We start from the raw sequence: 24,095 nt of genomic DNA on the forward strand, positions 1-24,095 counted from the left end.
GGACACCCCTGCACTATAGTATGTTCTGACTTTTTTTTACAACAGAATAGAAGCAGGGGAATGGGAGCCACAAGCATGTTTTATAACTGCTTCTGTAGTCTTGATGCTCTGATCTTTTTCTTTTTATTGATTCGAAATGGTGATTTAAATAATTTAGGGAAGATTAATCATTGTCCAAAATCCTCGAGGAAGTGTGATACCCAGAACCTAACCCTAACCCTAACCCTGATAGTCTGGACCAACATTCCAGTTGATAACTTAGGCGTTTTGTGGGCAGACGTGTTTACATTCTGTAACCTAAAGCAGTAACCCTGCCTGTTTCTGGATAGGCAGCAGAAAGAAAATATTGTTGGATTGAGGCTAGCAGAAAAATTAGCTTTGCTCTTGACTAATGTTTTGGAGCAGCACTTCAAAAAGTCCTAAATAAACATACCTTGAGCTCCCCTACAGAAGGCCTAGCGATGGAGGAAGTTGAAACACCCTGTTTTGTTGCCGTGGACAACCATAGCCAGGAGCGTCAGGCATTGGAAGCGGGGCATTAGATCGCTGAAATGTTTGAGTAGAGATACTAAATTAGCTGAGTCATGTATACTGTAATATGAATACGTAGACGAGCCCACACTAAAAATAAACAATTAATCTCTTAATCTATTTGAGGATAGGCTACTTTTGTAATTTTTGGAGCATTTTTGACTGGCATCTACCTGTTAACATTTTTCTCATTAACTTGTTTTGATAACTTAATCAAATTGTTTTAACCGCAAAAGTAACTGTTGATTCAGCAAATATAGCCCTTCAGATGCTTTTATGATGCCTAAATATAAAATAAGAGACTGAAGCCTAAAAATGATCCATTTCTTGGTGTTTTCCTCCCCACACTGATGATAAAGCTCCATTTTCTAGGTGTTGAGATTCATAGCCAGCGTGAAATTTCACTGCTCTGATTACTGGCACGTCTAACTTGACTGTCCTCAAAATAGTATGCTGGGAATAGATGTTGTAAATATGGCCATTATTTTACACTTTTAAAAGACAGAAAAGATTTAGATTGGTTGAATTTTGGCTTATGTCTAGCTTGTGTTCTGTTTTTTTCAAAGTAGTGAATTTGGTACGTGCTGTAATGGGGTTAATCTACATGAATCAGTTTTTGCTTTGGGTTCTCTGTATACAAATTGGCTGAGTCATCTGCATGCATACTGTACTGTAAACGGACATATAAAGAAGCTGACCTTGCATGACACAACTGAATGTCAAAAGCAGATTCCTTATTCATTCCCACCATATCAGAGAAGGTTCTGTTTACACATAGTGCATTCCTATCGTACAGTTAACAAAGCAGCCTTGTAATCACGAGCTGGGTCATTAAGATTTATGAGATCCATCAAGCCTTAAAATGCTGTCCATGGCAGGTGTCGCTTGTCCGTGGAAGGAGGGGTGAATTCAAAGGTTATGATTGGTTAGGGAGGGGGCAGCCCTGCATTTCTACATTCCACCTCGATCAGGACATCTACAAGGTAACAGAGACCATTTAGGTCTCTACCTGGGAGTGTAGCACAGGCTCAGCCCCTTTGAAGGCTGAGTTGGAACTTTAAGAGAGTACACCATATGTCCACGTTGTGTTGAAAACATGGAATTAACTTTATTTAGCATAATATTCGGAGTTGCAGAGTTTGGGAATATATGGGGGTGTCCATCTGTCTGTACATCTTTCCATCTGTATGTCACGCTGATATTTTGCAAGAACGCATACTGTAAACTTTTACCATTCAATTCGTGGAACAGGAAAGCGTTCTTCTATTGTACATGTTATGTATATAGCGTATATACAGTATTCCAAAGTCGTCTGTGTGACTGCAGCCTATGTATCTGTTCTGTATGCGGGCTGCTATTGACTGGAATGGCTAAGAGGTCAGGGACGCTGAGCTTTATCCATCTCTGACAGTGTGTGTCTGACGTTACTATATGTGGAGCCCTGGAGATTCATCGACAGCGCAACAGATAACTCAGTTTCCTGAAATGCCCGTCATCTTCAGCTAGAGTACATAAGAAATGTTCGACCAAGATGAGAAAGGAGGGGATTCTTTTTCCCCTTTAAGATAAGCACACCATGGCCTAACAGGCCTCCATTTTTCAAACTGGGGTTTTGGATTTTTTGCATTCATTATTAATAATAACGGATTACTTTAGATGTTCGTTAAAGTCCTTTGACATTCCCTACTTAATCTCACTACAGACATCTAGAAAAGAACAGGAGCTGCTTTTATATCCCAGTTGTAGCCAGTCTTCGTAAGTAATGAAAGCAGCCGCGGTTAGACTCCAGGAGGGATATTGAGTTCAGCAATGTTAACTATGGGTCTGATTAATAGCCCGCAGAAAAAGCATTCCTTTCCAGATATCCAGTTTTAAACAGACTGTGTATCGGAACCCATGTGCAGACATGGGACAACAAAATTAGAAAGACCTACAATATATATTGAGGGACTGCTCCCACACATGACAGCTGTATTTGAATAGTAGGGTTGAATTCGCACCAGCCCTTGTTTTTCCTCAAAGGCCAGTGTAGCACTTACTGAGTATATCAGCGAGCATAGTTATTACTGACTGTAACCTTCAGGAAAGCTGTGACTTGATTTTTTAAATTTGTATCTTATTTTTTTACCCTTGTTCTTACACAGCGGATGTCAAGAAGCTACCGACCCCTGGAGGACAAAGTCCAGTCCTACACTTTGAGCTCCCCGGGTTTCTGGCTAGCAGAGTCCCCTGTAGCGTTGATTTTGACCCTCTAACCCTCGGAGCACCAAAGCCAATGCAGCGTTCCTTGTGATATCCCCAGTACGGAAGCAACTGCCAACCAAGCTCGTGCTATACGCACTACCGAAGTTTATCATGCCTGTCGTCATGACTGATTTGAAAGTTACAAAGTGGAGATGCCTCCTGTATGTATTGCAGACTACTGTCAGGGTTGCAACTTGTATAACCCCTAAATCCATCATGTGAGAGATTTATACAAGTTGTGTAAGTGTGTGTTACACCTGGCAGGTGCTTCCTATTGTTTTATACAGACATTCTTTAAACTGACAATTGGCTTGTAGCAGAAACAGAAATGACCTCTATAACTCCTTTGCAATCTTTGCTGGCAGATATTTAAAAATAAAATCATAAATAATAACGGATTGAGCCATGACCTCAAAGTCGGGTGGTTAGAACATTCCAGCAATATCACAAATAAGATTTTAGCTGTATGTTGCAAGTTAAGTCATGATATCTGAGGGCTATACAGTTTTTTGTAACATTGTCATGCCAGGTCTTAAAGGATGCCAATGATTCCGCACCAACAACATGACTAGGTAGCCCATTCCATACCCTCAATACAGTGTAAAGAAGCGCCTCCTACACTTTGTCCTAAGTTTATCTCCACTCCACTAACTTGCTGGCAGTGACAAAGTCTGCTAGGGTTTCTTCAGGGTAAAACACTGGGGTGACACATGTGGACATACATCTCTTGAAGGTATTGAGAACAACTTTTACTTAAATCGTTTGCCAGTTTCTCTTAGTATTTCTAAACATGGCTGTCAGCCAGAGTAACATCAGAACTCAAAGCAACTGCAGTTAATACAGAACCAACAATTTGAAAACATCATATAACGATGACACAGTGTTTTTTTGTTCCTTGTTTGTTTAAGTGTTGTAATAGATTTTTGTTTTGTTTTTTTAAATAGAAGATACTGATATTTAAAGACTTGACAAGAAGCTTTGAAAAGAGGCCGGAGCAATTAATCTCTGTTTGACATAATGCTGTAAACAAATTGAGACAAGGCTGTGAAATGTTCCCAATCTGTAAAAAAAAAAAAAAAATACCCCATCAGATTAGAGACTAATGGTGCAGTTATTTCAAATGAGTTCCCAGTGCCTACATCTTTTCTGTAAGTCCTCGCAGACAGAGTGCGGTTAATTTATAACATCGGGAGCGATTGTAAGAAGAAGAAAAGTACAAGCTATTTGTATCTTTCAATTTATATTTGTAAGAACTGAGTGGGGCAACCAGAGCTTACTTATGTTAAGAGGTAAGAAAATAGATATTGGTGCGTGTGACTGACACGGAGCTCAGTAGAATCATTAACAGGGCAAGAGAAGTAGCCTCCCTCCTCTCCATGGGTCGCCTGACAACCTGAATCTTTCTCAGAGAGAGAAAAATAGTGTTGGGTCTCCCCCACCCCCTCTTCCCTTTACTTCTCGTGGGACCGTAGACCAAGGTCACCCTCTCCTTCCCTACTTTTCCACAATTGAAGTATCCAGTGGCAGTTGCATATTCCTTTTACAAAAGCATTCTGTCTAATTATAGCGCTAACTCTGGCTTTCAAATTCTCTGTACGTTTCAGCTTTAGTGACCCCCCCCCCCCCCCCCCCATCTTTTTTCAACAAAATAAAACTAAAATAAATACTAAAAATTGAGGAACAGCGATAATGCTGCTTAGCTGATAAAAGGCAAGACAATCGACTTTTACTGTGAACTTAAAAGGGTGCCAGCCAACACTATAAAGTTCACAATAACAATATGGCTGGTTGTGTAGCTGAATATCTTTTGGTTGTTTGCTCTTCAGCACAAGAGAACGGGTCTAGTGATAATGTTGCTGAGGCTGATAAGGTAAGAAAGTGTACTGTAAAGTCATTTTAATGGTGCACTAATAAAGCTGCTTACATTTTTTTTTTTAAATCTCTCATTACCTCTTGCTGATTCTGTTTTTATTTATTTTTTTTTTTTTAAACAGACCTTTTCACTTTGACATTGTGGAAGCCTTTGTTTCCTGTTTCAGTAGGTTAGTTTTTCCTAATGTATTGATCAAACAAACACAAGTGAATGTTCTAGTCACCAAACTTTGAGGACTGTTTTTATTAAGTTTAAGAAACGCTTTTCAGCGTTCTGAGAGAGGGTTTTCAATACTTGGCACTGTATAGGAACTAGAACGAACAGGAAATCAGTATGAACATTAATCACCTGACCACTGACCATGGAGGAACTAAGCTACTCATGCAGACACCCGTACATTTTCGGAAATACAGACTTTGAAGACAGGTGTATTATTTTGAACTGAAAATACGTTGTACAAAACCAGATCATATCTGTAAATGATACAATATGATGCAAGCATAACCGCTACAATACAAACCACAGAGTATAGTACTACACTGCAGTGTGAATACCAGAGATGGAGGGCTGAGCAGCAGGCACATTTTTTTTTTTTTTTATGAAAACGGAGCAAAAGAGCACAGCACACGGATTAAGGTGATCAGGGCTGTACTGTACAGAAAGATTAGAGATGTTGCTACGTATTACATATTCAGTGCTGTGGTTCTTAGTACGGTTTGCCTTGTATGACATACATCAGGCAATGTGATTCAAATAGTACAGAAAACACACCTTTTTTTTCCAAAATGATATTAAATATAAGGCTGCATATCGGTGCCCTTTTTCAGGACTGTAAATTACATGCACTACCAGTTAAGCAGCTACTAAAACTGGTCAATTCTCTTTATACAGCATAGACACCCAGGTACATTGACCTAAATTCTGATGCAGACAACTGGAGTGAAGCCAACAAAAGCAACAGGGGCAGTTGCCAGGATACTGCCTATTAGTGCTACTGGCTTTCTGTGATGATAAGAGGCCTTTATTGCGGTTATTTATTATTATTATTATATTATTATTATTATTATTATTATTATTATTATTATAAAAACGTGTTGCTATGGACACATTGTGACATTTGCTTATTCAAACTGTACTGTATTGTTTTTTTTAGCAAGATAAGAGGATTGATCTTGTTGATAGTAGGAATGCACATACACTACAATGATTTGCACAATAACAACTGTACTAGGTGGCTTCACTTCACTACAACCTTTGGGTGTTTTTACTTACCTGACACTCTGGTATGCTAGTCAAAAACATGTGACGATTATAACTTGTTTGACACAGTTAATCTGTGCGCGCACCCAGATTATGACGTTTCAGGGATGGACTGAGCACATTCCCTCCGTCATTTTGTTCACCCGTTCCTTCTCTGATTAAGCTATAATGTGTTTTTAAGCGTAGTGGAGCAGGAAGTAAATTCGAATTGATGTTTGTATATTTCCATGTATGGTCCTTTTTTACAATACGCTACCATACTTGCCTGGAAATAACTATGCTTGCCTAGGCTTTAACAAGCTTTTGATTATGTATTTACCTTGGTAAACCATAGTGCATATCCTAATGTTTCACTCTTGTTTTCTTTGCATTTCTAAAGGCATAAGAACTTCTCAATGGAAATGCAATCTATGTACAGATGCATTATTATTATTATTATTATTATTATTATTATTATTATTATTATTATTATTATTATTTCTTCTTCTATGGTGGCATCAGTGCTGAATAACTGGGACTATGATATTGAACTGGATTATTAACAGAAACCCATTTGGAGAGTATAAATGTAATTAGCCATGTTTTTCTTTATCCACTTTTAACAGTGTCTAATTAACCCTGTCTAATTGGTTGTTTTTTCACTACTATATTCTTAAGGGGTGTTTTTGTATAGCAGCTCTGGTTTCCATCCTTGTACTATGCAGCCATTCTTCTCTTGGCACGCACCGCCTCTTCAGGGCTCTAAGCCCTGCGGTTCCCATGACATCTGATCACTGCAGCTTTGTGACTGAAGATCAGCTTTCCCCTTGTCTGGAGAATATTCTTCCTCTATGCCCATGCTGAACCCAGTATTGCGTTACACAACCTCCAGATAATGACAATGGGTTTTCTTGCCAGTAAACAGACTTCATTTTAGAGGCTTATTCTTCAAGGCTGTAAAGTAGTCCCACCCCAGCTTCTTGTCTTGTTAAAGAAGCCAGGGTCTTGTTCAAGCTTGGATGGGAGAACTCCTGGTGCAGAAGCCTTAGTGGATCAACAGGGTGCGCTCTCTCTCTTTGCACACCTGCGCAGAATAGGCTAATGGTCTTTACAGTCCACAGTCGTCGAAGTGGAAACAGGTGTATCTTCTCCAGTGGTTTCTGTAATTTGCATGGGTCAGACCTCTCAGACCTGGTGTGAATTATAATTACATTTGCAGCAGAATTGCAGTTCCAATTGCAATGCTATTTTTAAATTGCAGTTTCAATTATGCTGCAGTAATCAGAACTCTAGTAAAAAGAAACAGCTAGTAACACACATTCACTCGTTTACTCAGCTTCTAAATAGCCAAGCAATAGCCACAGGAACAAATCGAGTCACCGAAAGTGGTCGAAAACACCAAATAATGATTGCATTACAAATAAATGCGTAATTAAATTGTAATCGATAGGGTATAATTACAATCGCAATTAATGATGAATTACAAAGACCTGTGAATTGACCCCACTGTAGCACGTCACTTCGTTGTCACAACATGTTTAACACTAGATTACATTCTGTATTAGACAACAACCGGCTCTCTCATTGTTTTCTGTGTAGACCAGCCCTTCTGTTATTGCTCAATAAAAGATGACGGCAATAAACGACCAGTTTTTCTAAACCACTGCTTAGAGGTGAAACGCTTCAGCAGCGCTATCAAACAGTGAACTGCTTCAAGGGACTGCAGTGTCTATTTCAAACAAACAGAGGTGAATCAATAAATAACTTAAAAACGCTGTAGTGTAATATTGATAATGGCATTGCCGTGGCGTTTCCTCTATAATAATGGAACTCCTTCATTCAAGTTTTTTTTAATTTATTTTTAATTTCCGTGGAGTTTCATTAATACCTTATACACCCACAGCATTGCTAGCAAGCTATTACTTTCTTTGCCACAAGCGACTAGTGCAGCGTATGCATTACTCGGGACGGCATGTACTGTACTCAGAACAAATGATTAATGAAAAGCTATCAGGAAGTTTTCTTATTAAACAAGTAACTAAATACCGTGGGTTGTTAAAAAAAAAAAAAAAAAAAAAAAAAAAAAAGGTAACAGAATCTGAACATGAATCCGATTTTGTTTTTTTAAAAATGAACTAAACGGGTCATTTGTTTAATTTGACAATTAAATATTTTCAAAATGATGAACCCTATTGAAAGAAAAAGAGATACCTTGCCTTTAAGAGTGTGTTCAAACCCGGCTAGGCTAAGGTCAGCATGCAGCTACCGACTCCCACACTAAAGCAGGAAACCCCGATTCGCAAGCAGATGAGAACTTGACCCATACGGGAGCTGTCTGTAAATCAATGTGCAGGACATTAGGTCTAAAAACACAAATGCTAACACCTTAAGATCCGGTACCTTTGTGTTTACAAATTAACTCCTAGCAACTGTTTAAAGTTGCACTAAATCTGGTGATAATGTTTTTTTTTTATTACTTTTTATTACACAGAAACCATCTTAGACGGGCATGGCTTGCCAATAAGTTCATTACGCAAGGTGTTTAGGGAGGGCTAATTGATCATTCCTCAGCTATTAACAGTGAAAGAAACATTCCTGAGGTGATTTCCAGTTTCTGTTGAATAATAATAATAATAATAATAATAATAATAATAAATAATAATAATAATAATAATAATAATAAAGCAGATGGCATCACCAGTACCGATATTGAAAATAAAGCACAGTAAAAACTAAGGTACAGTTAACTCTATGGGATTTCAATGGGATATGATGTTGCGTACAGCTGGCCAAATGTGTGCTCTGATTGGCTGAAAGATGCCCAGCCATTTACAGCTGTATATGCATGTTTATTCGTAGTGTTATTACTAATTTCAGAGGGAATATAAGTATAAGAAACATGCAGCAATTGTATAGATTCCTTTCAGTAGCCTGAAAAGGTACCTGGCTGGGATGCATCTACTATATACCTTTAAGTAGTCATCTGTAGTTGTTTTAGAGCTAAGAATACAATACGGGTTAATGGGGACAACGGACACTCAGGACTCAGCAAATTCTGTACAAGTTTGGGAAATGACTGAACTTTAGAACGCAAAGTAAGGCTTTTGTTTGATAGGATAATAACAAAATAACAGACCAAATTCCTAGCCGTTCATGTTTGGCAAGAGCAGTGAACTAGGGCTATCCAATAGAAAGCTGCTTTGCACAAACACCCTGCAAGCCTGCTGCAAACAGACCATTACAAGACCGGGCTGTTTCTCAACTACAACTTTGCAGGCAGACTGCCGTTTGTAATGAATAACACGTGTCAACAATGTCAGCATGTTTTTTTTTTTTTTTTTTTTTTTTTTTTTAATTCCTTTAAATTCTTAAGTAAAACTAGAAAAAACACAACCAAGCATTTTCTCTTACAGAAAAAAAAAACTAGCAGTCTAGCAGGAGCTCTATGTACCTACCTTTAAAAGAAAAGGGAATTTTGAACAGTAATTTCCATAGGTTAAGTTTAAAGCATGTTTTCTTTTTTCAAACCGCATCACACAAGCAGTTTAGTTAACGGCCGACTGGATCCTGTGCTGCTTGTGTCCAGTGACATTTTGCAAATTAATTATAGACTGCAGTGAAATACTTTTGCTACTCGTCTGCGTTTGTTTCCAGGTAGGTCTACTGTGAATACTGACCCAACCAGTTTCTCTAGCACAGATTCGAGCTCATTCATATAATTTAAAAATTACTCAACACATTCGTAGGAATCCTCTTTGTCACACTGTTGTCGTTTATAACGGTAATGTTTGATGCCATCATGTCAGTTGCAGGTAAAAATAACTATTCGCATTGGGGTTTTACGTGATTCTAATATATCTGTTGACATTGAAAAGACAATGTTCAGTAATAGGAACTTCCTTGATATATATATATATATATATATATATATATATATATATATATATATATATATATATATATATATATATATATATATCTATCTCTATCTATCTATCTATCTATATGTATGTGTGTATATATATATATTATATATATATATATATATATATATATATATATATATATGTGTATATATATCTATCTATCTATCTATCGCTCTCTCTCTCTCTCTCTCTCTCTCTCTCTCTATCTATCTATCTATCTATCTATCTATCTATCTATATATATCTATATATATATATATATATATATATATATATATATATATATATTCGTTTTGTTTCCTAAATTCATCCCCCAAATACAATTAAAAAGTTTACTATTGTAAATAATGGCCTGTTTTGCATGTCTGTATTTTTAACATAGCGACACTGATTTCCATTCCATCACGGATCTCTAGATCCGCGCCACACCCACCCTCACGTCACAGTGCCGATGCAACAGACGGAGACTCGCTTTTGTGCTCCACTGCTCTTGCACAGAGACCAGTTTCTCTCCGGCTAACCAGCTGAAAGGTTCCTCTTTTACTAGGAAGCGAACTAAGATCCTTTTCATTCACACAGACACAAGCTAGGTCAGTCGTGGCACGGGGCGTTCGTTACCAAGTTTAACTTATTTCGTTGTTTTGTTATTTAAAAATAATAGTAATAATTGTTTGGTAGATATGGCTGAGGGAGTTAAGGGCACATCAAACGGAGAAGCGCACATGGACGAGGCGGCTGATGGCAATGCCAATAATTCTTCGGTAGTCAACGGCCTTCCCGCACACAAAAAAGAGGCTACCGGCTGCAACATGGACCGGGTGAAGAAAATCTTCAGGGCTAACTTGCTGGTGATCCTGACGGTCGCCGGGGTCATCATTGGGGTGGTTATCGGACTCGGGGTGAGGAACGTGGAACTGTCAAAAACCCACATACTGTACTTCGGCTTCCCAGGAGAGCTATTGATCAGGTTGCTGAAAATGATCATCATTCCCCTGGTGGTGTGCAGTTTGGTGTCCGGTGCCGCCAGTATCGACCCCAAAGCCCTGGGCAAGTTAGGTGGCTGGGCGATGCTGTTTTTCTTAGTCACCACTTTAATCGCATCCGCCATTGGGGTGTGCATGGCTTTGGCTATCCGACCAGGCGTCGGCGCTGGAGCCAAACCGGTGTTATCTGGGATGGAAGATGCGGTACCCCAGTCAAAAGAAGTGGTCGATTCGTTCTTGGACCTTGTGAGGTAAGCCAGCACGACTCATTCACAGTGTGAATGGGATTTGAATGTAGAACATGCGATACAGTATTGTATAATAATAATATGCAGCGTTGCTTGTGTAACGATAATGTAGGCTGTGTTTGCAAAGCGGATTGTGTTGTGTTAAGTGCATTTATTTATGTAAGTGGACAAGCACCTATTTTAGGTGTAGATTATGCGAATCATCGGCCATATTGCATCACTTTCCGCCTAAGATTCACATCGCATTACTGTAATGGGAAAAAATAAAAAACAATGCGATACAACAACTGCCAAATAGAAATGAATTAGTCGAAGCGAATACAGTACATTGAGGTGTTGGCGGGTTTCTGAACCCAAGTAATATTTCCATATTCTATGTTATGTAAGTCGATTCTTTTAAGACCTAGACAGTTTTGGGACACAGGTAGCTTGCTAGCTTGCGCTGGCTAGGATGTGTGTGAATTCCGGGCACAGATGTCGCATCACACTAGCGTGCGGGAAAGGAGAGTTAGAATTCCGGTACCTACAGAGTGATGCAATAGTCACGCGCTTGCGAATACAGCCATATAATTATAAACAGGGGGGGGGGGGGGGGGGGGGTGGGGGGCGTGTGTGTGTGTTTGGGGGGGGGGGGGGGGGGGGGGGGGGGGGGGGGGGGGGGGGGGTAACATTTGAGACAGACGTCTCACCAACATCTGTGCACGTTGGCACAACAACGGTTTAGCGAGGCAGAAAACTCTGTCTGCAGAGTTGTGTGACACGTGCAGTGTTGCCAAATCTCACGAGAAAAACTGTACTGCCCTTCAAAACAAGCCCAAAAGCGCAACCCGCGTTCAGAGTATGTGTATTTATGCAAATTCCATTCCAAAAACAAGCCCAACCCCGCTAATTATACGCGGACTTTGCAACTGTAGACACGTGTCATTAGTATGGGAAGTGACTGGAATATTTACTGTCTCTAAGAGAGCCGATTTAGATGCAGGCAGTAGCTGCACAAATCAGATTCTAAGTATAAATCAATGCAACACATGGTGTGGATTCTGTTAAAAAAAAACGAATTTAGATTTGGATCGGATGTCACAGTTTTGTTCCGACTAGACCCTGGTTCTACCAAACCTTTCTTTAGAGCAGTGGTCTAGAACAGCTCTTGAAACTGGTAGGAACATTCTTATGCCAATTATAGCCCACATACCCCTCCAGACACTTTAAATATAGACCTGTGCTTTACATGCAAAGCCATCCTTGCAGAACTGTGCCAAATTTGCAGAACAATCTACGAACAAACCCAGGCAATAGAAAAAAAAAAAAAAGGGCGAGAACATCAAATTGCTTAATCTAAATTGCTGAAACACCTCTCATTTATTAAGTAATACAGATCTGTGTGACTAATAAAGTGCCAAAAATAAACTGCAACACCAAAGCAGCCGTGCGAAAGGGGCTTAAATCATTTTTAAACACGCCTTTCTTTAGAATGAATTCTAAATCCAGGACTGGCACAAACTGGCTTTTAGGGTCTTTTAAAGCTACGAGCATGTGATCGCTATTGGCGTAGAGTAGGCCTGACTGACTTTAATCTGTTTAGTGGGGTCTGTGACAACTAGGACAGGATTTAAAAATACATAAATAAATAGGACAGTGCAATTTTTTGTGTTTTTATTGTTAATCTGGCATCTGATAAATCCTAGATGTGCCATGCTGTGTTGGCCTCCTGAGTTTTAGTGCTGGAAAACAGGACTTAGTAGATGGCAATGTTCTGGAGTTTCTTAAACATGCTTCTTTATCTCCCTTTGCCATGATATACCACAGTAGATATTGCAGCCAGTGTTTTCTTTTCTAATTCAAGGCACATGTATACTTTACCAAGAGTACTGAAGGTGGCGCATGGGGCTAAAACACTAGCCTTTCACTTTCACCGCCTATGGTACCTCCATCCTAGGGCAGGCTTGAGGCACGGAGACTGAACTGCTCCCTCACCCCCTAAGAGAAAGAATGCTCCCTCCAGTCCAGAGCAGGCTTGAGGCATGGAGACTGAACTGCTCCCTCACCCCTTAAGAGAAAGGATGGGGGACCCTAGCTGCGACGAACTCCGTACCCGAAATGTGGGTTACAATGTGTACACTGATTTGATCTAAATTTCTGGACCACGTAATAACACTGTGACACGGTGCCCCCCCCCCCCCCCCCCAAGACCCTCTGTAATGGTAGGGCTCGGGAATGCTGACTCACGCGCCTCTCTGTTGGGTTGCTGTGCTTTATTGTCGCCAAGGTGACTTGGAAGGGCACTTAGCCAGTTGTGGACGCTTTCCAGCCCTTCGGCTGGTGGGTGTGAGTTTCTGAAGGACTGACTCACCGGCTGGGAGGTATAGGAAAGGAGTTTGTCACTCAAAACAGAAACCACAGTTTTGAACTGTAGTTCAGTAGTTTGGATAATTTCAGTGTGTGATTCAAAATCTTGTAACTATAAGAAATAGGAAGCCAGGTTGGAATGAAATTGTATTTTATCATGGAGGGTTACTCTCATTAATCATTGTAGACTCATTGGCATAATGTACCTCCCATTGTAAAGTACTTTTCAGAGACTGAATTGTGTTCCTTTCTCTCTGTACAGAAACATCTTCCCCTCGAACCTGGTGTCTGCTGCATTTCAATCGGTAAGACTTTTTGTAGGAAGAAGTACAGCTCTGGCCAAAAGTTTTGCATCGCCTAGAATTTTAGGATTGAGACAATTAAAAAAACAAAAAACAAACAAAAAAACCCATTCTGTGCTCTGTATTTGAATTGTGAATTACAGTTAGGTGCATTTACAAAGATACACAACATATACAATGTGTGTACATCTGTAAAACCTGCCGCCTTTAACTTTTGAGATGCGTAATAAGATGTATTCTGTTCTTGGTTTGTTACAGTATGCCACAAGCTACAGATTGATACGAAAAAACATCACTGATGAGTTTGGGGTGTCAACCAACACTACTAAATACACAGTGGAAAAGGTAAAATCCATGATTTCTAATTATTTTATTAATACTATTAAAAGCATATCAACAGCACTGTTTTCAGCAATGTTATCCAGCAGTTTTAAAATCTAACATTATAACTGATCTTTTACTGCAAAATTATTTGTTTTTTTGTTTGTCAGGGAAATATTTCACGACCTATAACTGCTGCCTTTTTTTTTTTTTTTAAAGACACAGACCATTTTTTAGAAGAGAATTTTGGTTTAAAAAGTACATCTGCACTGCAGCTTCCTATTCAAAACTCTGTACAGAGCCACTGGCTGCTAGTTGCTTGCCCTAAAGGGATTCCCTGCTTGCCAGGCTTCCTGTAACAGCAGTGTGTTCAGGACCGCTCTATTTTCTGTTTTCCTTCTTCCTCCTGGTGTCAGCCCTCGCACATTGTGTTCTTTGATTTGGATCTTGGAAGGCGGTTGTTTACAAATTCCAATTCAAACCACAGTCACGAGAGGGGTTTTGCATGGTCACTCTATATGAAGGTTTCTGTATTTATGAGAAAAAAACTGTTGCTTTAGCTCGAATGCCAGGAATGTTTCTAGGTGCTCCAGTCCGTAGTGTTAATTTATCCTTGGATCTTGCCAGAAATCCAAAATTGCGCATTTTTTTTTTTTTTTTCCCTGTTTTATTTTGCATCCTGTGAAGATATTGCCAGACGTAGACATTTGGTTTGACTTGAGTGAACCGTGACCTGCTTCCGTAACAACGTCACCGTACAAAAAGAAAGTGTTTGACTGGGTGCTGTTCAAATAAAGAGTGATCTGAACACCGTCGTCTTTTAAAAACATCATTAAAACCAGCATCTAACAATAAATAACTGTAAATAAAAGACCAAGTTTGGCCCTGTTTTAGTATTTAAACAGCAGCAGTATTTAGGGGAGGGAAGGTGACATTTCACTTGCTCTTGAATGTTTTTTGCTAGTACTGTATTGTTGAAATTATAGTCTTTTATGACGTCTCAGCCAGCAGGAATTGTTGACCCATGTTGCATGTCACAGAAATTGTTTAGAGGAGAGGGTGGTAATGTGATTCAGGTGCAGTCTTAACCACAGGCACAAAGCCAGACTGCTCTAATCCTCCCCAAGACAGCTTGTGTTATTCCCAGACTATCCCACAGTCCCTGTACATACCTAGCTAGCTAAAGAGCGAAAAAGTAACTTCTCAGAACCAGCTAGAAAAACAACAAACATTGAGATGGGGGTGGGGGAAGGTAAACTGAAAGGAACAAACAAACTGTGCTGCTGAATCTCATATCACACTGCGAAAGGACAGTGCTGTTTACCCCGATGTTAGCGGCGGGAAAGACACTCGGACGAGGAAGCTACAGTTTAGTGTGCACGTTTAATAAACAAATACAGCACGAGGGCCAAAATAGAGTCAAACCCAAAACGTACACTTGCCAGGCTGAGCTCTGCCTTTACTAGCTTTCCTTCTCCAAACAACCCCCCACTCAGGGTTTTTGCTTATACAGGTGGTCATTCCCCAGTTAGCACCAAACCTCATTAATGAATGACCACTCCTGTGATAGTTTGCATAGATAGTATTTAACCCCATCCCTGCCACACCAATTACATAAGCTTCAGCCTGCTAGCTTAAACTCACTTTATGTGTACAGCTATAGCCAAAAGTTTTGCATCACCCTGTCGAATGAACTAATTTTGCTTCCTAAAGTCAAAGAAACCTGCTGAATAATGTTACGTTAACATATTGAATTACATACCGCTCTGCAGTTTTCCCATATACTTAACCAAAAACTGACACATTGAAAAAAGTGATATTTTGAAACATGAAATACTGTACTAGTATTATGGTTTCTGGTAGGTGTTTGCACATTTTGTAGGTTATTTGATTTTAGATGTTAAATAAAAGATCTAAATTATATTCATGTCGTTTTTTCATCTGTTTTATCCCATGGGGTTCTTGCTGTCATTGCACTGCAGTAGTTTTAGTGTTTTAATGAGCTGTGTTGGTCTGGCAGGTCCCGTTTGGAAAGGAAGTGGATGGGATGAATATTCTGGGTCTGGTCGTGTTCGCCATCGTGTTCGGCATCGCTCTGAGGAAGCTGGGGGAAGAGGGGGAGATTCTCATCAAGTTCTTCAACTCCTTCAATGAGGCCACCATGGTCCTCGTCTCCTGGATCATGTGGTGAGTGAGTGTGCAAGAATTCCCAGACAGCTAATGGAGGCAGAACATTTTTCAGACTTATTAAACTATTTTTATTGGATTTTTTCATTAGTTATATAACAATATCAGATGAAAAGCAAGCTCATCTCAAGAGAAATAAATGAGGGAAAAAAGGAGAGAAAAGAAGGAAGAGGTAGCGAGAGAATCACACTTTTCAGTTGCCAGTTGCCATTGGCGTAGTTTCACAGATCTGATTGGACACATTTTACCTTAAGCTGAGGGAACTTGGTTTCAGGAGACTAGATTTCAGGTGACTGCACAGCACACCAGGGGAGATTTGGGGTTTGACACGGCAAAGTTGCCTCAAACTAGGTCTCCCGGTCTCACGGGTTCCTGAAAAACTGCCTTTTGTATTCCCTCAGCTTTAGATAGATGTGCAAGATAAGTGCTTATCAGGGCCTGTGAAACCAACTCTTTGTATACTGCCAGCAAAATGTTAATTTGCAGGCCTCCAGTAACACCCTGTGCTGTTCTGCAGGTACGCCCCCTTCGGTATCATGTTCCTGGTGGCTGGGAAGATCGTGGAGATGGAGGACGTGGGCATGCTGTTCGCCAGTCTGGGGAAGTACATCTGCTGCTGCATCTTGGGCCACGTCATCCACGGGCTTCTTGTGCTGCCCCTCATCTACTTCGTCTTCACCCGCAAGAACCCCTACAGCTTCCTGTGGGGCATCTTCACCGCGCTGGCCACTGCTTTTGGGACTTCCTCCAGGTAACGCAGCACGCTGGCTGGAGTTCAGGCTTATAGCGGGACTGCTGTCCCATGGGTTGAACAGACTGAACAGCGATGCTTGAATCGAGCTGCAGAGGCTTTATTGTTCAGTTGTGTTTAAGACAAGGAACAGTTTTTCTATATCTCAGTCGGTCATGGTTTTTTAATTTATGTTTTTAGAATTTTTTTTTTTTTTTTTACTGTACGAACTTTGAAAAGTCGCCCTGCTAAAACTTAAAAATAAATAAATAAATAAATACATCTATGCATTATAAAATAGATATACAGATATTAAAATCAGCATGGTACAATTATGGATGTCTTATCAGTTTTCTTGCGGGGGATGAAATTCCCTATGAAGGGGATGCAGTGTGGACGGTCCTACGTATGTGCATCCATATGTGTCACACTTCACGTATTTTGGATATATCTGGAGACCCGCTAATCCAATTGTTATGAAACTTGGTGTTAACATATATTAGTTTATTGAGAATATCTGTGTCTGTGTCCTATTCATCGATCAGTGTGTATACTTGCATCTGTTGTATTAATAAGGAGAATGGCTTATCAGATTCATCTTTTGAATGCAGACTGTGCTTGATATATATTCATGCTGTTGGCTCTAATTTTGAATTTACGGCTGGAGTTTAATGAACTCTCTCCCCCGATCTCCTTTACTCCCTTCCTACATTGCACCTGACCCTCTCTCTGCCTCTCTGTCCTGGGCAGCTCAGCCACCCTGCCCCTGATGATGAAGTGCGTGGAGGAGAAGAACGGCGTCTCGAAGCACATCAGCCGCTTCATCCTTCCCATCGGTGCCACGGTCAACATGGACGGCGCCGCGCTGTTCCAGTGCGTGGCAGCCGTGTTCATCGCTCAGCTCAACGACTACTCGCTCAACTTCATCCAGATCATCACCATCCTGTGAGTGCGCAGTCTGCCAGGGTCTCCCTAATACAAGAGGAATGTCCGTGTATTCACCTCTAATTTCAGGGTTTATCTTTATTAACTCATTGATTGCTTGTTCTGGGAAGGGATTGAAGTCTGCCAGTCCTTTTTTCTGCTTTGTAGTGTGATCAAGGCAATGCTAAGCTGAAATGCGTCATTTTTATAAATTTGTTTTTAAATTTCTTTTGCTTTATTTTGATATTGTTTAGCGTGACACACCACAGTTGACTTTTGTGCTAGTTCTCATCTGTTTTCATGCGGCTGCTTCCACAGACCAAGACTAGCACTAATATTGGACATAACTTTATAGTAGGTAGTTCTAAATTAGTGCTGATCAGAGCCTGTGAAACTGGTGTTAACAATGGTAACTAACTCTCGCCACTTGTTAATAACCCTTAAAGCAGGGGTGGCCAAAGTGGGCATTTCTACTCCTGGCCTTTGTTCCAACCCTGTTCTAAATTGTTTAACTGACCTAATTACTATTTCTCTGGCAAATAGCTTTATCCAATTAAGCCTCCACCCGGTAGTTTATGATCTCATTTTACATGTTAAACCTGGAGTGGAATGGCCCTCCAGGACTGTGATTGATTTCACACCCCTGCCCTGACTTGAATGTCTGGAAAAACTGAAACAGTGTTTTTTTTTTTTTTTTTTTTTTTTTTTTTTTTTTTTTTTAACGTTGGTTCTATGGGAAAGACAGCATTTGAGCAAAGATTTGAAAAAGTCTTCCATGAATAGCACAGATCTGTGTTGTTCATGGTGGAGGCGTCTTAAAATATCTGCTACGTGTTTCCCATTGAACCATTGTCAAAGCCAGTCTGGTGGGTGGAACGAAAGCCAGAAGACACTGAGGCCCTCCAGGAACTGAATTTGACACCCCTAGTCTAGATCTATGCTATTGGAAAATCAGTGACTGTGTCCATAGATGTCTGTCTCACTTGTGCTGTTTTTCTCTTGGCAGGGTGACTGCCACTGCATCTAGTGTAGGTGCTGCAGGAATTCCAGCAGGGGGCGTGCTCACTCTTGCAATCATCCTGGAGGCTGTGGGCCTGCCCACTAACGACATCTCCCTCATCCTGGCTGTTGATTGGCTTGTGTAAGTGTGGGCGGTACCGTGGGAGGGCACATTGGTTTACAAATATCGACCTGGATTTGAGGCTCATGGTGGAAATCTATTTCCCCGAAGGTTAGGCAACAAAACAAGACAATGGCTTCGCCTTTACAGTTTTCCACTGTACGGTGAAAACTAGTCTGTCTATTTTAATAAGCCTGTGATGTCAGAGGTCAATAGTGTTTTGATTTATTGGCTGACATCAGAGGTCAGTAATTCCTTGACTCTTGACAGCTAGAGTGACTGTTACATAGTTTGGGGGCAATAGCACTAGTGTGAAACTATTATCCTGTAGGATTGTGAGTTTCAAACCAAGGATTCAATAAAGTATTCTGACCTATAGTATAGGATGTGGCCCCTTGATTTACTTCTAATATAGCCTTAATGTAGTATCCTTATTATAGTAGACTCCCTCGCATGGTCTACGGTATTGATGCAAAGACCACAGGCCACAGCTCACTGGAAGTGATTTGGTACCAGGAAGAAGGACGTGAAATCTCTAGAGTGTATATTGTTAAATCTGCTTTAAGGAAAATAACATTCAGCCCACAAATAAGGGGACCAGTTATAATACGAAGACTTGGGAAAATTGATTTCAATGGCTTCATTATTTCTCTAAAGGAGGGCTAATCAAGATGTATTTCCTTACCTCTTATTAGCATCATTATCACTGCCCACCTCTCCTCCTACTTTTCTTTGCAGCATAAAACTGAATTCTCAAGTACAAAATCTAATCCCTTCATGTTCTGTATGTTCAGGTGGAATCTTTACTTGGTGTTTGAAATGTGCATTTTCCATATCAACTACAAGCAATCAAATGATCTGAAACAGAATTCAAGGGCAACTACTGTTACTATCGCTAGTCTATAATAAAATTGATTTTAATACTGTGTTTGTTAAATCAATCAGTGAAGCATCCTGCCTGTCATTCTTTTAGGGATCGAACCTGCACTGTTATCAATGTAGAGGGTGACGCCTACGGGGCGGGGCTTCTGCAGAACTTCGTGGACCGGACCTTGGACAAGAGTGAAGTTGCGGAGCTGACCGAAGTGAGGCTAGAGGAAACCCAGCAGAAGAGGACAGCCTCACTCAAAGAGGAAGAGGGCGCCCCCCTAATCATGAAGGGGACAAAAGTCACCTTGGAAGGATTAGAAGCCACAACATGCGATAAAGAGTCAGTGATGTAACTCGAAGGCTGTTGCACCCAGAGGAAAGAGTGGATCACATTCAAAGAAAAAAAAAAAAACACACTCAAGACTCTTTTTTTTTTTTTTTTTTTTTTTGTTTTGAAAGGCAATTTCTTCCCAGCCATTTCCAAGATATACGTGTTGTAAAAACCGAGCAGCAGGGGAAGAAAAACAACAGATGTTTTATGATAATCTATTGTTTATATTTATTAGGGGCCACTAAATTAAACCGTATATTGGTGCCCTGCTCACCCCTAGTACAGTTTTTTTTTTTTTTTTTTTTTTTTTTTTTATGGCGTAAAGAAGTCATCTTTTTTTTTTTTTATTTAAAACACCTTTTATTTAAATGTATATATTTATACCCAAGCTGCCCTTAAATTAATCCATGTCAACGTTTTAGATTTCAAAGTAGATGTTTAGATAACTGTAAACTCATCTCTGACACAAAGTGCATCAGCATCCATTCACTGAAAACAAAAGCAAAAACACTTCAACACATACCATTGTCATGTTAAAACTTAAAGCAGTAGATGTGGGAGACTTGATGATGCTGCTAGACAGACAACTACTTCAACGTTGGAGGCTAAGGACCAGTGGGACTGTTTTAAAGGTTACACACAGCACAAAGAGGTTGGGATAGTGGCAGAACGCACAAGACTACAGGGATTCTGCATGGTCGCTGGTTTGAATCCCAGTAATGTCAAACTGGAATCGCCAGATAGCGTCCCGTTTTGCAGTTCTTCTGTCAGTCTTTTTTAATGATCGAAACAGTGGCGGATCTGAATACAAATGCTACGGTTAATTTTGTAGACCCACAGTCTCGTATCTTGCAAAGCGCTTTGTGATGGCATACACTGACGTGGTGAAATTAGGTGTATACAGTACATTTTTTACAGCGCCGTTAAGATCCGCCACAATTTTAGATTATTAAAATAGAACCTGCGATCTTCGATTCCATAAAAGTGGATCACGAATAAACTGATTAATTGCAGGTGTGCCATTTTAATATGTTTTTTTTTTTCCTGTAAAAAATGTTTCGCACTTTTTAATTTTTTTTTAGCTTCGATCATTGTGAGCGATGTTGATCTTTTTTTGTTAGGTAAGAGGGAGTGGGGTATTGCTGTATCATTCTCTCCAAATACAGTAGTTTTTAAAGTGTCATGTGTACTATTGTACTCCAGTTTTTGTAATGTGTAAATTGTACAGTCTTGCAGCAAGACTTTCTCTAACCAATTGCCAAGATTTCCACTCCAGATGAAATACTTTGGTGCAAAATAGGGTCTTTTCTCAGCCTCTTGGAAAAAGTATTTCTAGACATGCGTACAAACTAAACTCTGAGTTCCATTCAAACCATGTGACAACCATTGATATATAATATGTGTGTGTGTGTGTGTGTGTGCGTGTGTATATATATATATATATAGAGAGAGAGAGAAGAGAGAGAGAGAGAGAGAGAGAGAGAGAGAGAGAGAGAGAGAGAGAGAGAGAGAGAGAGAGAGAGAGAGAGAGAGAGAGAGATAGTTATTTAGAGTAGGTGTGGCTGACAAAAAGCTGAAAGGTGACATGGTTTGAATGGACAGGCTCCAGACAGTCTCAAAGACAGGTAAAGGCAGATATAAAGAATACGGGAGAAATAAAATCTGGGATTAAAATGACATTCAAAGCTACTTACTCTTTAGACAGGGGTCTTTCCCCCTCTTTGTGTGTTTGATCCTCGTCTGTGCTTTCTTCCTTCAGTGCGATAACTAAGGGTTCTTCAATAGGGTACCCTTGACAGCCCCGAAATGAAGGAAGCAGACGGGATGTACTGTAAAGTGTGTTTGTTTTTGTTTTTGTTGGGAGTTCCAGTAAATGCTTGTGCACACGCCTGTCGTCATGGAATAAAGACCTATTTTGCATTCAGTCAAGCTTCATGAGATTTACTGTATAGGGTTCGGTCTGAGTCCATTGCATTTAGCTTGGAGATCTGTAAAATCGTCTCAGAGTTCGGTAACATAAAGATGTCAAAAGTTTGGGTTTAGTTACAAGTGGTAAACCCCCACCCCCAGTGTTGGAGCAATAATTGATGATAAATTATTTTGATTGTGTTATGAATCATGTTATCAACCATAATTGTTTCTGACAGCTATCTAAAGCTAAAAAGGATCAGCGCTACTGAAATGTACTGTTCCTGTAGATGATTGAATCCAGTCTCCCCTCTACTGAGGGAGAAAACGGTGATATAGCCTGGCTGAAAGAAATACCATTAAAACGATTGTGATATTGTTAGTAAAGGGTTGATCATTGCGAATGCCAGTATCGCCCCACATTGCTGTTTATTTGTATTTATTATTGCCATAAAATGGTTTTGATTGTATATGAAGGTTACATACAAAATCAGATGCAGCTCAGTTGAACAGGCTGAATTATTATCTGATTCTTATTTTCTGTCTTTCAGCTTTTACCTTCTGCTTTTTGTTCCAAGCCTGTTCAAAATGGTGTAACTGAACCAATCAAACCTCCATCCAGACCCTGAAATAGTATTAATTATGTAATTATTAATAAAGTGGACTCTGACTGGACACCCATTTTTGGCCTATAGCTTGATTTTCTAGTAAATCTTTCAATAAAATGGGTAATTTAAATGTTCCACAGTCAGCAGGAAGGTCCTTGCTTGGCAATGGTAACTGCCACAGAAGCACATTTTCTAAGAAACATTGTACCCTCTGTACGAATGTACAGCTGCATTTCAGTATGTTTGGTGTGACATTTTCAATCTTTTTTTAATTTTTTTTTTTAATGCGTCTGGGTTTTCTTGCTCCAATATTGAGTTTTAACAATTTTTCAGCTGCATGCACCTCTGATCATCAGATGATAAGGTGCCCATTTGAGTTCCTTGTTTTATTTTTCGAGACCACTGTTGGGTCCACGTTAACCATACAGGCTTCAGTTCTAGTAACAGCCATTATGATATTCCTGCCCTGCAAATCATTTAATTGATCAGTCATCAATTACCTGCCTTTGTTTTGCTTTAAATCAATAACGGGGCACTGATATTTCAAGCAAAAAAAATAAAAAATAAAATAAAGATAAATCCTCTTCAGTCACTGTGTGCACACTTGTACTGTGTTAAGTTTCATATATATATTTTATAGTGCACTCTTTTTTTTCCCCAAAGTTAGGGCAACTTCTCGAACTCCATAGTTTTAAAAATGTAATTTAAAAAAAAATGCAAAGTAGTATTAAAATGGTATGTTTAAATGATTCTGTCCGGAGTCCCAATATTGGTCTGTCACAATTACTGATCCTGTGCAGCTTTCTTAAACTGGGTTTCTGCAAAGTTTGTAAGGTGTACTGACGAACTTTAAGCGCAGTGGTATGTGTGTGCTACGTCATATTATCCTGACAATGGGGAGTTTCTAAACCGCATGGAAAACTAGCCCATGTGAACTTCCACCAGCCCAGCCTACTCACTGTCTATAGTGTATGACTGTAGCGGGGCTGAGTTTAAATCGCATACCATGTCACGTTGTCACATGGTATGAATGGAATGAGGATGGCTCTTCAGTCCCGGCAGTTAGGATTCTCCAGACGAGCTAAAAAAACAAAAGGCCATGTAAAAACAGATTTATAAAATGATCAATACAGTAATGAGGATAGAGAACCCACAACCACTCTGAATGATTGCAAACTAAAATAATAAAGAAGCTGCTATAATAACATTTGAAGCTGTTTTAACCCTTTACTGCCCAGGGTAGGTTCCCATACCTACTTTAATTTCTCAATGTCAAATATGGACACTGGGAAACTAAGGGGTTAACTGTCTGGCATGCTTTGTGAAGTAATGTTTCTTGTGACATCTATTCATGTTTGTTCATTGAGGACCAGGGATTATGTATTTATAACATTTAAAAATAAT

The 24,095-nt window shown here is 39.8% G+C and overlaps 1 protein-coding gene and 1 long non-coding RNA gene across 2 annotated transcripts; both read left to right on the top strand.

Annotated features, from left to right (window-relative positions):
* Window positions 1–9,921: 9,921 nt before the first annotated feature.
* Window positions 9,922–22,761, top strand: LOC121303800. The gene is made up of 2 exons (XR_005947871.1): window positions 9,922–9,955; window positions 21,677–22,761. It is a non-coding gene; the product is annotated as an uncharacterized LOC121303800 (long non-coding RNA).
* On the top strand, window positions 10,295–21,430 carry LOC121303799 (neutral amino acid transporter B(0)-like). Its single transcript, XM_041234591.1, has 8 exons — window positions 10,295–11,047; window positions 13,653–13,695; window positions 13,951–14,037; window positions 16,034–16,200; window positions 16,718–16,951; window positions 17,681–17,875; window positions 18,861–18,995; window positions 19,948–21,430. Exons 1-8 carry the CDS (start codon window positions 10,494–10,496, stop codon window positions 20,195–20,197), a joined length of 1,665 nt encoding a protein of 554 aa, XP_041090525.1. The 5' UTR covers window positions 10,295–10,493; the 3' UTR covers window positions 20,198–21,430.
* Window positions 22,762–24,095: the final 1,334 nt, after the last annotated feature.

The sequence above is a fragment of the Polyodon spathula genome, chromosome 35, assembly GCF_017654505.1.
Source record: "Polyodon spathula isolate WHYD16114869_AA chromosome 35, ASM1765450v1, whole genome shotgun sequence".
In the NCBI taxonomy this organism is placed as follows: domain Eukaryota; kingdom Metazoa; phylum Chordata; class Actinopteri; order Acipenseriformes; family Polyodontidae; genus Polyodon; species Polyodon spathula.